This window comes from Symphodus melops (genome assembly GCF_947650265.1).
Source record: "Symphodus melops genome assembly, chromosome: 15".
Lineage (NCBI taxonomy): Eukaryota > Metazoa > Chordata > Actinopteri > Labriformes > Labridae > Symphodus > Symphodus melops.
The window spans coordinates 24,696,484-24,712,108 of NC_136705.1; the positions used below are offsets into that span (position 1 = coordinate 24,696,484).

General features: G+C 43.4%; 4 protein-coding genes across 10 annotated transcripts in view; 1 reads left to right on the forward strand and 3 right to left on the reverse strand.

Moving 5' to 3' along the window:
• Nucleotides 1-375: 375 nt before the first annotated feature.
• Nucleotides 376-4,063, forward strand: mgme1 (mitochondrial genome maintenance exonuclease 1; the record flags this gene model as incomplete). 2 transcript variants are annotated; one of them, XM_079362115.1, is made up of 6 exons in its annotated part: nt 387-645; nt 943-1,944; nt 2,288-2,525; nt 2,615-2,747; nt 3,080-3,210; nt 3,611-4,063. In XM_079362115.1, the coding sequence occupies exons 2-6, from the start codon at nt 1,425-1,427 to the stop codon at nt 3,657-3,659; spliced, it is 1,071 nt and encodes a 356-aa protein (XP_079218241.1). In that variant the 5' UTR covers nt 387-645; nt 943-1,424. The 2 variants fall into 2 exon arrangements, with proteins under 2 accessions (XP_079218242.1, XP_079218241.1); XM_079362116.1 differs by lacking the exon at nt 3,611-4,063 and having other exon boundaries at nt 376-645; nt 3,080-3,214.
• A 468-nt stretch (nt 4,064-4,531) lies between these two features.
• LOC306835520 (glycine N-acyltransferase) overlaps nt 4,532-15,625 on the reverse strand; it is a 28,859-nt gene continuing 17,765 nt past the window's right edge. The window contains exons 2-7 of one of the 4 annotated variants that reach the window (XM_079362118.1): nt 7,269-7,416; nt 7,025-7,125; nt 6,240-6,350; nt 5,723-5,831; nt 5,353-5,479; nt 4,532-5,247 (exon numbers count right to left, since the gene is read on the reverse strand). In XM_079362118.1, the coding sequence (XP_079218244.1) occupies nt 4,848-5,247; nt 5,353-5,479; nt 5,723-5,831; nt 6,240-6,350; nt 7,025-7,125; nt 7,269-7,344 (924 nt within the window). In that variant the 5' untranslated portion in view covers nt 7,345-7,416 and the 3' untranslated portion in view covers nt 4,532-4,847. Of the gene's footprint in view, nt 5,248-5,352; nt 5,480-5,722; nt 5,832-6,239; nt 6,351-7,024; nt 7,126-7,268; nt 8,044-15,625 lie in introns of those variants that run through there. The other 3 variants (XM_079362119.1, XM_079362117.1, XM_079362120.1) reach the window with 3 other exon arrangements.
• On the reverse strand, nt 8,130-11,794 carry LOC306835521 (glycine N-acyltransferase-like protein 3). 3 transcript variants are annotated; one of them, XM_079362122.1, is made up of 5 exons: nt 11,327-11,794; nt 10,420-10,527; nt 10,131-10,245; nt 9,735-9,867; nt 8,130-9,604 (listed from the first exon to the last, which is right to left on the reverse strand). In XM_079362122.1, the coding sequence occupies exons 1-5, from the start codon at nt 11,399-11,401 to the stop codon at nt 9,205-9,207; spliced, it is 831 nt and encodes a 276-aa protein (XP_079218248.1). In that variant the 5' UTR covers nt 11,402-11,794; the 3' UTR covers nt 8,130-9,204. The 3 variants fall into 3 exon arrangements, with proteins under 3 accessions (XP_079218248.1, XP_079218247.1, XP_079218249.1); XM_079362121.1 differs by having other exon boundaries at nt 10,131-10,251; nt 11,327-11,787; XM_079362123.1 differs by lacking the exon at nt 11,327-11,794 and adding an exon at nt 10,677-10,810 and having other exon boundaries at nt 10,131-10,251.
• On the reverse strand, nt 12,818-15,095 carry cst3 (cystatin C (amyloid angiopathy and cerebral hemorrhage)). The gene is made up of 3 exons (XM_079362124.1): nt 14,835-15,095; nt 14,002-14,112; nt 12,818-13,198 (listed from the first exon to the last, which is right to left on the reverse strand). The coding sequence occupies exons 1-3, from the start codon at nt 15,033-15,035 to the stop codon at nt 13,121-13,123; spliced, it is 390 nt and encodes a 129-aa protein (XP_079218250.1). The 5' UTR covers nt 15,036-15,095; the 3' UTR covers nt 12,818-13,120.

The following is a 15,625-nucleotide window of genomic DNA, read 5'->3' on the forward strand; positions in this document are numbered from 1 at the left end:
CGTAAAAGGTTAATATTAAGGGATTTTTTAAAGGAAAAAAAACGGGAGTACCGCCGGAGTTATTTGAACGACACACGTGGCATTATGGGTAATGTAGTTTAACATTTCATAAATTACTCCAAGCAGGAAAACAATAATAATAATAGCAAAACATGTTCTGGGTGGGCTTTTATCTACTACAAATTGAAGTCGGCAAATTCAGAGAGTGTCAAGACTTTTTTTTAACCAATTTTGCTGTTTTACTGTGTAGTAATGTACACATGTAGCCTCCATTTTTTTTTTAAATAAAAACGTTATGTAGCCCATGTGTAAACAGATTTTGTTTATTGTTCTGTGTAATGGTATACGAATAATCCAGCTTTTTTTTCACTAAAGATATGACCGTTTTCAGAAAAAGTTTCTTGAATGAAAAAATCTGCATCCAGAATTCCTGCTGCATGCCTGTTGGGGGATGGGAACGACAGGAAAAGTGAGGAAGGGGAGTCTAGTACAGTCCAGGGGGGACAGAGCAGGGGGGTGAGAACAACAAAAAATTCAATGGGCCATTTGGTGTGTTGGTCACCTGTTCCACCGTGGTGCCTACCAGAACAGGATGTAGATGTTTACCTGTTAGATAGACTAAATAATAAGGAGGCAGATGATCCGGTTATAGACATCTAAAAAAACAAATTGGCAGGTTCCATGCAAATTTACACTAATGACTCCAAAAATGTGAGCAAAGGAAAGACTCCACCACATCTCTTGTGTCAGGTAACATTGCTTTGGGGTCACATAAAGGGGTGAGGGGTAATGAGAAGGTGGACAAGTTGGCAAGGAGGGCACTAAAGAGTGAAGCAGTTAGTATGAGCAAGGTAGAAATGATGTACAATTAAAGGGAACATTTACCAACTTTGGCATCCAATTCAAAAGAGCATTAAAGGGTGAAGAGTGTCGGTGGTATAGAAGCATGACTGGCTTTCACTGAGGGGATTAAAGGATGAAGGAAGTAACATTGAAGGGTTTAATAAACACGAGATTAGAGTACTGAAGGGACACTTAAAGGGTTTTTCACAGGATATGATGGATAAAAAGGATTAGGGTGCTATGGTTGGTAATGGAAATTGTAAATAAAGTGAGTGGAAGGTGAATGATGTATACCAAGCATTATAGTCCAGAGGGTCCAGATTCTGGACTCCAGAGGGTCCAGATTCAGAACCAGGCAACAGAAGGTGGCGGTAATGCGCCAACGTGCTGGATGCAAACTACCGCAAAATAAAAAGAAGAAGAAGAAGTTTCTCCAGTTTCTATGGAACATGTCCGGGCATGATGTACCCACACCACGAAGGAGGAAAATGTCTTAAATTAACTTTTAAGCGTGTTTTTTAAAAGTGTCTGAGAGACACGAGGTGACTTTGTGGCGTTAAAGACACAGACATGTTATAGCCATGTTGTTTCTGACACGTGTGTGGTCCTCTGTGGGCTGCAGAGTCCCTGCACACCCCTCCCTCTCTGTCAGCTCTTTATCCATGAGTCCCTGCATCACAGCCCCAAAGAGACGGAGCCCGTACAGCTCAGTGGACACCACTGAACTCTACTCTTCTCTGGTGAAGTCCGTCATGTCGACCAGGGTGAGCTCCCAGACCCCAGAGACCCTCCAAGCGGAGGACGAGCAGGTGTTCGGACCTGTTGTCAAAGCTCAGACTCCCTCATCGAGACCAGAGAGGAGGGCACCCAAAACCCTCCATCCTTTCTTGAACTGCGTCCTGAACACGGTGGAACCGGAGCCGGAGTCAGGACCTCCAACCCGGATCCTGTTGAACAGGGGGCAAGGCAGGTCCTCGGTTCCGAGTGTGACCCGCATCCTCCAGCAGACCCTCTCCCCGGAGCAGATCTTCTACCTGGAGAGGTGGAAGAGGAGGATGATCGCGCAGCTGGGAGAGGAAGGCTTCAGAGATCACAGCCAGAGTGAGTTCATCTACTCAAATAAATCAAAACATTTCTCAACTTTTATTTTGAAATTCTTTTATTATATATTAAGCTCAACTATTTATTTAAACTGTGTGTTCAATAAAACTCAAATGAAATGTTATTTGACTGATACAGATGGTAAACTGATTTTGAATTTTGTACTGCTGGCTTTACACAAAACAGGAAGCAGCAACAGCTGTCAGATATTTCAAAATAAATATTTTATGCTCAAGTGTATGGGTTAGGAGCTGTTCCATCTGGGCTGAGTGTCGTCATGGAGACGGTTTGGTATGAGATTAGATCTGGTTCCTCGTGCCTGAAAGTTTTGGTGCTCTGTCAGATCTGTTCCGACAGGGGAAGCTCTTCCACTCGGCGTTGGAGGAACTTCTGGAATCAGGAGAAACGTGGCGGAACAAAGATCCCTCAGAGACTCACGAGTATCCGCCGGAGGTTCAGGGATACATGGAGAGCGTCTCGCACATACTGGAGGACGTCAGCGCGGTGAGAGCCCTCGAGAGCACCGTGAAACACGACACGCTGAACTACCTGGGCGTCGCAGACTGCGTCGCACGATTCAGGTAAACATCCGGACTGTTCGACACACAAGTCAACTTATTCACAAAACCAGACGTGACTTTTCTCCCCCGTGTGATTCGCCCGCCTGCAGGGGGGTCCTCTGTGTCATCGACTGGAAGACCTCCGAGAAGCCCAAACCGTTCCTTAGCAACACATATGACAACCCCGTGCAGGTGGCGGCCTACGCAGGCGCTCTGAACAACGACAGCAACTACAAATACCAGGTGACCTGATGAGACAGGTTATGTGGAGATGTTTACACTCGCTGCTTCCGTTTCTGAACAATATTTGAATATTTGAATCCGGGTCAGTTAGTAAAGGAATAATTAAATTACAGGTGGGATTATAAACGCTGCCGTGATCGAATGGATTCAGACGGCACCAAGTAAGACGCCCAGAAAGCAGCATGTGTTGCACGCTTAGGGGGGAATACAAACCACTAGACCCAATCCCAAAGAGCTGCTGTGTTGCCTTCGTCACTGCAAATAATCTGAAACAGGAGATATGGTTGTTGATGTTTTTAGTAATCTTCTCTCTCTCTCTCTCTCTCTCCTAGGTTGAGAACGGACTCATCGTGGTCGCTTACAAAGACGGCTCACCGGGCCACGCTCACCAGCTGAACGCCGAGCTCATGCTGGAGAACTGGAAGTCTTGGCTCGTTCGTCTCGAGAAGTTCACCGAGCAGAGGTAACGCAGACTTCATTTTCAACACATCCGACATTTTATTTCAAACTGAAAGCATCGTGGGAGCTCCAGCAGGTGTGACCTTTGGGTTCAGGTCGTGCATGTCAGAGGTGGAAACCTTTTTCTGGGATTTCAGGTGTTTCTGGGCGGGGCTTAAACCTTTTACATATCAGCATCTTAATCATCAGACATATTTCCTTTTTAAGCAGGTGTACGCGGCTGCTTCGTTAAAGTAAACGTTTATATAGTTGACGTGAATATAAATGACTATAATGATATGATATGATATGATAATGATATAATAATATATAATGAATATAAGTGACATAAATCTGAGAACATGAAACACTGAAGTGCAGATTCTGTGATTTAAACAAAACGTCAATGTTTCTTTTCATTTCAGATCGGGTCATGAATCGAACACTTTTCCAGAGAGGCGTGAGGAAGTTTGATCCACTGACGACTCGACCATGAAGCTGCACTGAAACTAAACACGCTCTGATTATTTGAAATGCACTGAACAGCTGACACGAACATCGCTCTCTAATGTTACACTCCTCTTTGAGGCCCCTTTGTACGAGGGCTCCTCGGTGAAGCCCGGCTTTGTGAAGAGCCTGTAGGAGGGCGTGTTCTCACGGGCTGTCCTCCGTCATCCAGCACGCAGCAGGAGGGGAAGGTTAAGACTTGACTTCTTCTTCTTGGACATACAGTGGTTGCTACAAGCCTCAGATCCAGCCACGCCCTCCATCTTTGGGGAGGCAAATCGGTCCAACAAGTCGTCTCAGGTGTATCCAAGTTTTTGAAACATTTAATATATTATAATATACAAATTTAAAGGGTTTTCTCCAGACTCACGGTGCAGAGATCAAAAGACAAGTCCCCCGATTCTCCTGTAGTCTGAGTTCAGCCTGTTAAATGACTCGCTCTCAATAAGGATTTAGCAAATGGATCTCTGCATGAGTAGATCGTACCTGTCAATCACAGGAGGCTTGGAAATGTCCTCCAGTCATCATAATGACACAGCGCCATCCGGTGGCTGGACACGCCTTTTTCTGATGCGACACAACGATGATCGAATCTTTGGGACAGAATCATGAAGATTTTGTGCTAATTATTAAAAAAGCTTTTAAAAATGTGTTTTTATTGTACTGATGCAAAAATTAAAAGACAACAGCGATTCAGTCTCCTCGTCCTCTTTGGTCTTCACTTCTTTTTTGTCTAATCTAGGACTCCACCGTATTTATTGCTGCATTTGTAAAACCCTCTCAAAAGACATAATACATAATACACAGAAAAAGAACAAACTTTGATATAAACTGAGGCGCCGCATTCGACTCGGGAGCCGCAGGTTGGACACCCGTTCTACACATCTGTTTTCTAAGAGGAAGAGGAATGAGTCCATCAAGAATTGTGATTGTGAATAAGTTCATTAAATGCAAAACAGTCTCGTCTCAATATCAGACTGTCACTTTGTCCCACATCTTTGATTTCTGTAGTGTCTTCTTTATGTCCTTTATTACCTGATGAGACCTCCACCCTCATCACACACAAAAACTCAGGAATATTTTGGAGGCTGTCTATCTGAAATTTCGTAGACATTTCCAGGAGTGCATGTGTGAAAACAGCTAATGAGCAGTTATTCAAAGCTCATTGTACTCGAACCATGCAGCCCTGTATGAGGGCTCCTCAGTGAAGCCCAGCTTTGTGAAGAGCTCGTAGGAGAGCGTGTTCTCCTCCTCGATGAAGCAGTACACCGGGTACCCCTCAGCATGGAGCCTCTTGGCCATGCTGCAGATCAGGACTTGGGCGTAACCTTTCCCTCTGTGCTCCGGCAGCGTGTGCAGCATGCCCATGGCACAGTTATTATACACCAGGATCCAGGACACGGGCTGGCCTTCGTCGTCCAGCACGCAGCAGGAGGGGAAGTTTACAATCATGTTCCGAATCATAACGTGAGCCTCGTCGCTCTCTGAAAACTTCCACGTCTGAGTCACCAAACTGACATGTGACTCGTCCAGAGAGCTGAGAGAGAGCCCCGAGCTGAAGAAGAAGAACGGAGCACAAACAGAAACACGTTTCGATAAAGCTGGGAACCAAATTCAAAATGTAGTTCATGCAAAGGAGAAGAAACTCTACAAATATTACCCGTCTATATCAGGAAGTTTGGAAACATCCTCCAGCATCTTCATGTGACACACAGCCAGCTCTTTTCCCAGCGCTTCTTTTTCTGATGCCACTGCTTTGAATAAGCTGATGTGGCGGTGATCGAACCCTTGGACAGAATCGTGCAGATAACAATTACATTCACAGAAAAGCATCTTAGAAAAAGTGTGTCAACCCTGCTTTGTTTTTGTCTTTCTTTAAGTCTCCTGCACGTCATGTATCAGACGCTTTTATCCAACGAGTCCAAACAACAACAGGTACTGACAGGAAGTGGCAGAGAGGCAGAGAACAACACGACAGCTGTTCTTGAGTTCTAATCAGCATCATCATCAAAAGTTCTCATCGCTCTCACCGAGACAGAGGTACAGGGTCCAGTCGAGGACAGACGACTTCCTGATGGTTTCTTCTAGAATTGTTTCATCATTTGCAAAAATGAGGATGTCTTTGAAGAGATCGCCCTTCTGTAAGAAACATGAGATTCATTTTGTGCGTGCCGGAAAACAAAAACAAACTTTGTTTTGATATCGAGTCATGCTCAGCAGCTGAAAAATGTGTTTTTCTTTGTTTCTATTATTTATAGATTTGTCAACAATGTTGTTTTACTGTACACAACATTTTTCCCAACTTCTACTTCACAAGCACTTCTTTTTTATTCAAACGCCTGGCTGTCACGTTGCAGTTCGACGATGTTGTTGGCGTTCACGTGATCATCAGTCCCTCGTTTAGTAGAAGAGAGGTAGCTGTGATAAAATGACTGTCATGCATGCAGAGATGATGGTTTACAGGAAGTTTTGAGTGGTCTCTTCGTCTTTTCCGGAGATGTATGATCTTATATTTCACAAACATATTCAGGCAGCTTCAGTATTTACCTCTCTACATGTCGGTCTGCAGATAAGGACGTTAAAGTCAGGCCATCTGTCCACTAAGACGGCCACAGGATCTGAACAGACTCGGTTTCTGAGCATCAACGCACCGTAAACCTGCAGCACAGAAACGATCAATTAATCTTATAGCCAATTAATATTTTGATCAGTTATGAAGAGAGTCAACACATCTGTTCAAAACTAAACAGCAAAAACATAAATATATTGTGAATAACTCTGCTCCTTCATCCAATCAAAATTGCTGAGTCATCAAAACATTCCCCCCGTACAGTGTGTGTGGATGGAGACATGAGCTAATCACACTTATTTGGTTTTTTGAAGCAGGCTGTAAACATGTTCATGTCTGCTGTAAAAACAGGCTGTTTGAATGGGTGTGTATGTGACTTCCTGTGCTGCTGCAGCCAGCCTCTAGTGGACACTCCAGGAACTGCAGAATGTTACACTTAGACATTGACTTCATTTTTCAAAACCAAAGGTTGCTACTTGCCCCCCTCCCACCAAAAAACGGGAAAATATTATTGGCTCTTTTATTGTGAAATTCTGCCTGACCTCCATTTGAAAAAGCTGATGTTTAAAAGTTATTAAACCGATTAACCGAATTAGCCTGATTGATTTTTAACGTCTTTGACGACGAACTAAAGGTTTGAAAAGTTACTTTTTTTAATGGTTATCTGCACACATAGATCTTCTGATTCATGATGAAATGTTTTACTTTAACACTTCCGGTGGCTGAGTTTTATGAATGAAGATGATTGTTTAAGCAGACACACCGGAAGTGAGCGAGGTAAATATCTCCTGAGCTCGGTCTCTGACACTCTCAGCTGCTCCTCGCTCAGCTCCATCGTCACGTGAGGGGAATAATGTTTTAATCCTGTGTGAAAAAAAACAAACACAAGTAGTTTTTCCTGTTTGTCAAACTGTTCCCTCCACGCTGCACGCGCAGGTCAGGTGACGAGCATGGAGGAACTTCTTCTTCGTTTGTTCTCAAAGGCACATTCTGAAGAGTTGCATTACCGCCCACCTGTGGACATGTGGTGACACTGCAGCCTCCCTCGCGTGTTTTTCTGGACCTCATGTTGACCCTGTTCATCTCCTCCTGTATTCTGGATAAGGCTGCTCTATTGTGAAGTACAATAAGAATAGAGACATGAGCTAATCACACCTATTTGGTTTTTTGAAGCAGGCTGTAAACATATTCATGTCTGCTGTAAAAACAGGATTTTTGAATGGGTGTGTATGTGACTTCCTGTGCTGCTGCAGCCAGCCTCTAGTGGACACTCCAGGAACTGCAGCCCGCCTCTAGTGGACACTCCAGGAACTGCAGCCCGCCTCTAGTGGACACTCCAGGAACTGCAAATCTGCAATATCTATTGAGTGACATTCTGGTGCCTTTTCTTACTCAAGGGAACCTCTGCAGTTCTCTAGAAGTGATGTGGCATCTCTCCAGCATCCACCTCAACTATCATAGTTCAGTCTGAACTAACCTGCCCAGTCCACAACACAAGTCTCCACAGACTGAGCTTCAAGTTGCAAAATCGACTTCCCAACTTTGAAAATTAGACCATCCGAGCAGCACGTGAACGCAGCATTAAGTTTTAACCAACTGTTCTGGCTGTGGTGCAACAAGCTGCCAGTAAGTTAACAACACAGGTTGAACAGGTTATTTTCTCCTGGTATGTTGGTTAGCCTGCATAGCATTGTGAGTCTGCGTAAGCATTGGTGCCATTCATGTACACACTTTAGTTCCTCTCTGCACCCACAGAGAGAGAAAGAGAGGATATTTCAAATACTAAAAGATACAACAACATATGTGGAAACTACAGTTAATTCAGAACTGCGAGTAGTAAAATGAAAGCTTACTCGTCGTGTTATATGTCGCCTATAAGAGAAATCTTTATTTATCCCACCACAGAGAAATACACACAGTCAGTAAGAACTTTTTATGAGGGCAATGTCTGTGAGTGATTAAAACGTGTGAAATAAAAATACTTAATGCCACATGACATCATGTTGTCACGGTTACAGAGAAGTCACAAAGTACTGGCCATTTTGTGCAATCAATCAGTTTCCAGGTGACGTCAATCAAGTCCGTCAGGGTTCAGGGTTCAGGGATTCAAGATTCAGGCCTCGTCAACACGTAGCCAGGTTTTTGTAAAAAGGAATATCCTGCCCCCTCCGTCTAGAAAAAAACGTACGTACACTCAACATCATTTTTAGAAAAAACTTCATTCACACCTAAATCGCAAAAGTGCGTTTTTAAGCACATTTATAAGCATGCCAGACCTTCAGGTGGCAGTAATCCTATCCAATCAGAGTAAGCTTCCATCTCTTGACGTCACTTAAAATAAGAAAATAAGCGTCCTTAACGTCGTCCTTCGCCTGTGCTCTTGAACATGGAGTCGTTTCTGGGCTTGTAAAAACAGCGCCAAACCCGATGTGAGGGCATCCGTGCTGTTTCTGAATGTAAACACAGGTCACATATGTGTGTTATAGACGTCCACATGCAAACGCATAAATGGAGAATTCGCAAATCTTCACTTTGGTCGGAGGTTTTTAAAAGCTTCGTTTCTGATGCCGTAAATCTGTGTTTTCGTGTGGATGAAAAATATCTTTGTTTTGTGAGATACTCGGCTACGTGTGGACGGGGCCTCAGTCACTGAGTGAAAAACAGGATGTCTCAACTACTCCTGTCACAAATCGAGCTTTCACACTTAAAAACTGATATTTCCAGGAGGAGCTGTTTGTGTGGATGCAAAAAAAAAACTTTTTTCGCTTCGACTTCACCCAGAGTTTCTGCTGCCAGACCCTTGTACGTTTTCCCACAGCAAGTCCGAGTGGGCTGACGTGAGAACGCAGCGGGATATTCTCCAGATCATCTTGACATTTTAAGGAGGGCATATGTGTAAACGGCTTTGTCTGAATTCCCTTACAGATCTTCACAATCGTATACTCAAAAGTTGAACTCAAACCACGCAGCCCTGTATGAGGGCTCCTCAGTGAAGCCCAGCTTTGTGAAGAGCTCGTAGGAGAGCGTGTTCTCCTCCTCGATGAAGCAGTACACCGGGTACCCCTCAGCATGGAGCCTCTTGGCCATGCTGCAGATCAGGACTTGGGCGTAACCTTTCCCTCTGTGCTCCGGCAGCGTGTACAGCATGCCCATGGCACAGTAATCATACATCAGGATCCAGGACACGGGCTGGCCTTCGTCGTCCAGCACGCAGCACGACGGGAAGTAGCTGATGAAGTTTCTAATTCTCCTGAGGCCCTGCTCGTCCCCTCCAAACTTCCAGTTTTGATTCACCAGCTCAGCATGAGAGGGGGCGAGAGAGGAAACCCTCGTTTCAAGCTCGCTGTGAAGACACAGATAAAAATACACTTAGAAAGTATTTCTGTTCTGCTGTTGTGTAGTTAGCAAAGGTACGTTTATCCTTTAACATGCACTGGTGTGGATGAAGCGACCGGGCACTTATCAGACTGTACCTGTCGACCTCAGGTGTGAGCAGGCTGCCGGCGTCCGGTAAATACATCAGATGCACCAAAGTGAAGAGTCTGTGTTTGACTTGTCTCTCTGCAGACACTTCTTTGAGCATGGGGGCGTGGGAAAAGTCAAATCCTGGAAGGGGAAAAAAGAAGTGTGAAAAAAGTTTGTTTTTCTGCATGAGAATAAAGTTTTAACCCGAGTGCAGAAAAAAAAACCTCCCTGGAATAAAACCTAAAATACGCTTGTAAGAACCTAAGTTCTGTTTCGAGGATGTTGTTGCAAACACTGACAGCTAAAGCGACATCTTTCCCCTCATTTTTCTATCTCTTGAAGTTCTTCTGCCACATTCAGGAATTTTGGGAAACAAGGTTTGAGGAATACTAGTCTCAACTTGCCTCCAAGGATGAAGTAAGTGCTCCAGTCGATCGCGTTCTCTTCTGTCATCATTTTCCTCAGCGTCTGTTCGTTCACGCTGTAGTACGCCACCTTCCTCATGGACTGCAGGGCTTGCTTGTTCTGAGAAGAAAACCACCACATTTAACCACCAGCCATATTTTCATCATGGGGTTTGCATGTTCTTCAGGGCTGCAGCCGTAAACGAAGCCGAGAAGGTTTATCCTGTTTACTGAAACTAGAATAAAAACAGACCTTACAGAGCTTATTATGGGCTGCATGTGAACTCACTTTGACGTCAGGTCTGCAGATGATGACACTGAAATCTGGCCAGGTATCAACGACCACCTCCATGGTAGTCGGTTTGTTTCTGTTGATGCCATGAAGGAAACCGTAAACCTTCAAACAAGAAGAACACGTAAATATGATGGACACAATTCACGCCGATAAACTATTTAGCAATCTTCTCAATTTAACGTATAAACTGTTTCTTCATTCACAGACATATGCTAAGTGTTTTTATAATGACGTCACAGTAGGTTGTCCACCTGTCCCTACGTGCTGCGTTCACATGCTTTTCGCTTGTTACGCAACAACAGCAAACATTACAGAGGCTTGACGTAGGCCACTTCAACAAGAAAAAAAACTTTATTAATTATTTTTTTCACAGGTGTTTTGGTGTTACGAGCGACCGTGTTAACTTTTTTAAAGGTGACTTTAAGCTTAAAAAACGCTACTGATGACACTGTGGCACGTCATAGTTAGGGGCGTGGCCTTGAGAAACGTAAACCGATGGAAACAAACGGATTTGCAGGCGTTGACAAGCTGCCATGTCTTATATTGATTAATTGATCAAAGAAAGATATATTATTAAACTGAAGAGAATAGGAGGGAATTGTAGTCCGATGCGTTTTAAAACACACAGACAGACATATTCTTTTTAGTTACCAATTGCTAATGAAAACGAAAAGTGGCTAGTTTAGTTCATTTATTATTGTTTAAATATTACGGTTGTCATGGCAACATTCGAACGACTGAAAGACTTGGCGGGCAGACAGACGGTTGTCATGGCAACATTCGAACGAACACTTTTTCTCAACGTCGCGTGGTTCGGACAGTCTGTGGTTCTGACCGGAAGTGTTCACTCGATACACCGACAGCAGCTTGACCTAGCCAACCTGTAGCCGTCCTTGGTTACCTTCAAACTCCGGGGAAAGTGTTTGAGCAGAACTGTCTCAGCGACCTTCAGTTCCTCTTCGTTCAAAACCTTCATGTTTCACGAGCTGTGGTGTCCTTTAATGTCTCCGTTTATCTTCGTCCTCAGCTTTAGTAAAACATTAACAACTACGTAAAGTTAGTGACTGATCTGACGTCACGTGGTCATCGGCTGCGTTCATTTTCGCTTCAGACCTTTTTCATGAGATGGCTCCTGATCGTAAAAAACAACAATGTGAACAATATGAGTTGAATATGTTGTTTTCTAAAGTGAAGAGTTAATCTGGGAAACCCCCCACAGTCCTTACTAAAGAAACAAGTTTCTTACAACCTAATATAGAAAAACATTACAATCATTTTCATGTTTAAACTTTGAGGAAGCTGCATTGAAACTTTTCCCTGACAGAAACTATTTTCTCCAATTATTCCATCAGCACGGGAACGCAGCGTTGTGTCACCTCTCACATGATGTTTACAAAAAGCAGATAAATCAAAGTCATGTGTGGAGTATCCTGAACATCTGCTTCTCTCATTCTTTTTTTATTTCATCTTCTCTGTGATTGTTAATGTTTGTGTGTGAGATCTTTTAAAGGTTTATATTTTATTGTTTCTCTTGGTCATGATGCATTTAATGTCTTGAATTGCCTTGCTGCTTAAATGTGCTTTTTTTACAAATAAACTTGCCTTGCCTTATCTGAAACATGTCAACGATTAACTTTGGAAAAAACATAAATGTGGATTTTCACCACCAGCGACTTACCTGTGCTGCCAACAGATGATGGATCCTTAGAAAGAGCAGGTTGTCCACTGCAGGGCCCAACAGCCTTCATGTCCCACTATATAGTCCACATGCAGGTGGGTATTTTTTTTAAAACGTAACCTCCTCTGTGTGTGTGTGTGTGTCTGTGTGTGTGTGTGTGTGGCTGTTTCATACTAGAAAATGCACTTTTGGAAAATTCCTTCCAGAGCGCAGATTTTCAGAAACTCTGTTTACAGTGTGAAAGTGAAGATGAGGAAAACTTCAAGGCTTGTAACGTGACACTGTGCGTTGGTTTTCCTGCATTTGAAATCAGTGTGCAACATGTTCGCTATCATTTTCATGAGATTTATGCAACGAAGGACGGAACCAAACTTTTACTGGTGTTAGTTTTGCTTTCTTGATGTCCACTTACAGAGCTTTTTGCTCTCTTGAAGGCTATGTGTTCTCGCTCCATGTCCTATTGTTTACGGTGAGAAGGCAGAACAAACACCTAGCTGTGGGAGTGTCACCCACCTGGGGGAGGGGCTACTGCCCTTTGTGATGTCATGAAGGGAAAATCTCCAAACGGCCTGTTTGCTGCAAAGTGGAGCAGGCAGAAGACGGAGAGGATGGACTTTTCTCATCATTGGAGGGTTTGGAGACAGACTCTTGTCTTCTCAGCACAGAGAAGAAAATACAAAGAGCTGATATTGATCGACCACACAGACACGTTGATGGAAATAAACATGCTAACATTTTATTTCATTTAAACATACTGCAGGTTTTTAAGGATGTTTATCAGAATTTCAGTTTTGTTATTTGCTTGTTTTGGTTAAAAGGAAAAAAAAAGTGGTTCTCTAAAAGTTCCTCTACGTGGCCTCAGTGCACAGAACAATGTGGCGTCTGCAACCTAGCACAGAGTAACAAAGCATAGGCAGCAGATTGGAAAGGTCACACTTTGTATTGCTTCGTCCACAGGAAGTAGAACCCGTGTGGAGGTGCTTGCGCTGTGACTGTTCTTTCCCCGGCGCAGGTCTCTTAATTGCACTTTTGCTCACTGAGTATGATGCTGTTGAGCCACGGTCTGTCCCACACTTTGAACGTGCACTCGTAAGCCTGAGAAAGAAAAAAACACACAGTGGACATGAAACAGCTGCCACGCAACATCTCATGGTGAAAGATAAACTGAAGTTTATTCACCTTTCACTGACTGTTTGTTTAAACCTCTTCGCCGCAGTAAACATGACTGAACCCTTTCCCTTCACTGACTTTGGTGCCAGCTCGTCTCCATGGTAACCCCAGTTAAAAAAGCCGGACGGTTCAAAGAGTGGGGGGAACATGCTCTTGTTTCACAATCTGATTGGACGGCAGCGTCGTCCCTCTGTCCCATCCCCTACACCAGGGGTGTCCAAAGTGCGGCCTGGGGGCCATTTGTGGCCCTTGAGTGGATTTTTTGTGGCCCTTGACTTCAAATCGAAGAATCAGAAGATTTTGGCCCCAGGCCTCATCAGATGGCATATTTCGTTCTTTTTTTTCCTTTTTCATTTTAGGGAGGGAGACCTATAAAAGCCTGACTATTCTTTCCAAAAAATTAGAACACAACAGTTTCCCATTGCAATCAGTTATTGTGCGTTTACATTATTTTTTGAAGAGTTCAAAATACAAAAAGTTCCTTTCAATATTTAAAAAACAAACAAACAAAAAAACCCTGTGGCCCGCAAGAAAAAAAGTTTGGACACCACTGCCCTACACTCGCCACGGCCCACACTGCTCATGCACTTTACGGATCTTGCAACCAGTAAAAATAATATTTATCAGGGTGTGCACAGCTAAACGCTCCAAATAGAAGCGAGGCAGTGATCAGGTGATGTTAAAAGCCCAACATGTTTCCTGGTTGTCCTTTTTTATGGAGACTGTACCTGAGCCTTTTCCGGGTCCTCGTGGATGGTGCACACTTCAGTTTCAGCGCCCTTCCTGCAGCCTGTCTTCGCCATTTTCACGGTGATGATGTACAAGCTGCCAGCGACCAACTGTGAGGAGAAGTGAGTGGGTCACAGAAACACAGATCAACGATGATCTCAGAATCATCACACTTTTTTAAAGACCAATTCAGAACAGCGGCCAATGAAATGAATGGTTTCAAAACATCCTCCAGTTCAGACAATGTCTGAATAACATCGCTGTTCACATGGATCCATGGGGGGACAAATATAGTTTTTTGAATTGAATTGAATTAAATGCATGTAGGCCAGGAGTTTGGACGCAGAAGTACAGATCCGGGGTTATTTCGCACATGACGTGTGCATTTTACAATTCGGAAATTTCCGATGCAGCGTTCATATTTATAGTCAAATGTCCTTACTTTCCATCTACCAGAAAATTCTTACTTTATTTAAAAATAAAAGCAAATAGCAAATACTTTGGGCTTTACAAAGGACAAACTCTCAAATTAAAACACTAACAATTCTTATCAATTATTTAATAATTAATTAAATGTTATGATTGATCACGATTTTGATTAAGTGTGACAGACCTACTTTTTGGAGAACAAATAAGAAACGCGTTTTAATAAAATCATGTTTGACATCCAAGGGGAGGAAACATCATTTTAGGGAAGTCAACCCTTAAAAAGACAAAGGGACCCACCCAGTGTGACTTCACAGGCCTGCTGTTACAGTCTGCATTATATGTGGACTGTCTGTTTCCACTCATCAAACCGGATCACCAATCCAGTCTGGGCTCTACAACGTACCTGTCTCTGCACCTTGATCACCTCCTGCGGTTTGGTGAGGAACATCCCGTTGCTCTGCCTGTTGTGTTCGACCACAGCGAAGTTCAGGGCGTTCAGAGCTCGTTCATCCGTGGGACTGATATCAGCAGGACCCCCGATCATCCCGCACAGACCGACGGAGAGAAGCGCCGCAAGCAGCGGGAGCACAACCTTCATCATCATCGTGTATCTGAGACCCAAAACAACAAAAACAGCTCGTCTCTCCCTTCAGCGTTATATAAACAAAGACAACGTCACGACCGTTGGACGTGGGCGTAACTAGTGACGCATCCCTTCAGCCAATCAGAAACACTCTTGTAGTTGATGATGCGTTCAATTGTGTGTGGAATTTACAGAGTTCCCGTTACTCCTTCGTGAAACTGACTCTGTATTAAATAATATCATATTACGTTTATATACATAGTATGTCATATTATATTATGTATTTATATATTATATTACGCATATTATGTCTATGGTATTTGAGGTCATTTCATGAAATTTTTAGGCCCACACAGACTTCATCAAGTCTTGTGTCTTTCCGTTGCATTTAGAGGGTTAACCCTACTTTAATTAAATTTACTGTCACAAACTCTGAACATGTCATAGATCATGAATGAGTCAATTACTGTTAGGCTTAATTAGTTCCGCTAACGTCGTTAACCAAACATGTCAAAATTAGCCTCCTGCATGTTGGAGACTCGTTTTTCCGACAGCCCCTGAACGCAGAGACGCGTTTTTGTTTGCCTCTCCAACTTCTCTAACCTGCAGAG

Bases quoted from the DNA above. Each gene is read 5' to 3' on its own strand.
- LOC306835521 (XM_079362121.1), bottom strand. From the start codon at position 11,401: ATGAAGGTTTTGAACGAAGAGGAACTGAAGGTCGCTGAGACAGTTCTG. The intron at 10,528-11,326 runs GTAACCAAGGAC...TCTTGTTTGAAG, and splicing joins ACTTTCCCCGGAGTTTGAAG to GTTTACGGTTTCCTTCATGG. The intron at 9,868-10,130 runs GCAAGTTGAGAC...TTCCCCTTCCAG, and splicing joins CACTTACTTCATCCTTGGAG to GATTTGACTTTTCCCACGCC.
- cst3 (XM_079362124.1), bottom strand. From the start codon at position 15,035: ATGATGATGAAGGTTGTGCTCCCGCTGCTTGCGGCGCTTCTCTCCGTC. The intron at 14,113-14,834 runs GTACGTTGTAGA...TTCTCCTCACAG, and splicing joins TGATCAAGGTGCAGAGACAG to TTGGTCGCTGGCAGCTTGTA. The intron at 13,199-14,001 runs GTACAGTCTCCA...TTTCTTTCTCAG, and splicing joins AGGACCCGGAAAAGGCTCAG to GCTTACGAGTGCACGTTCAA.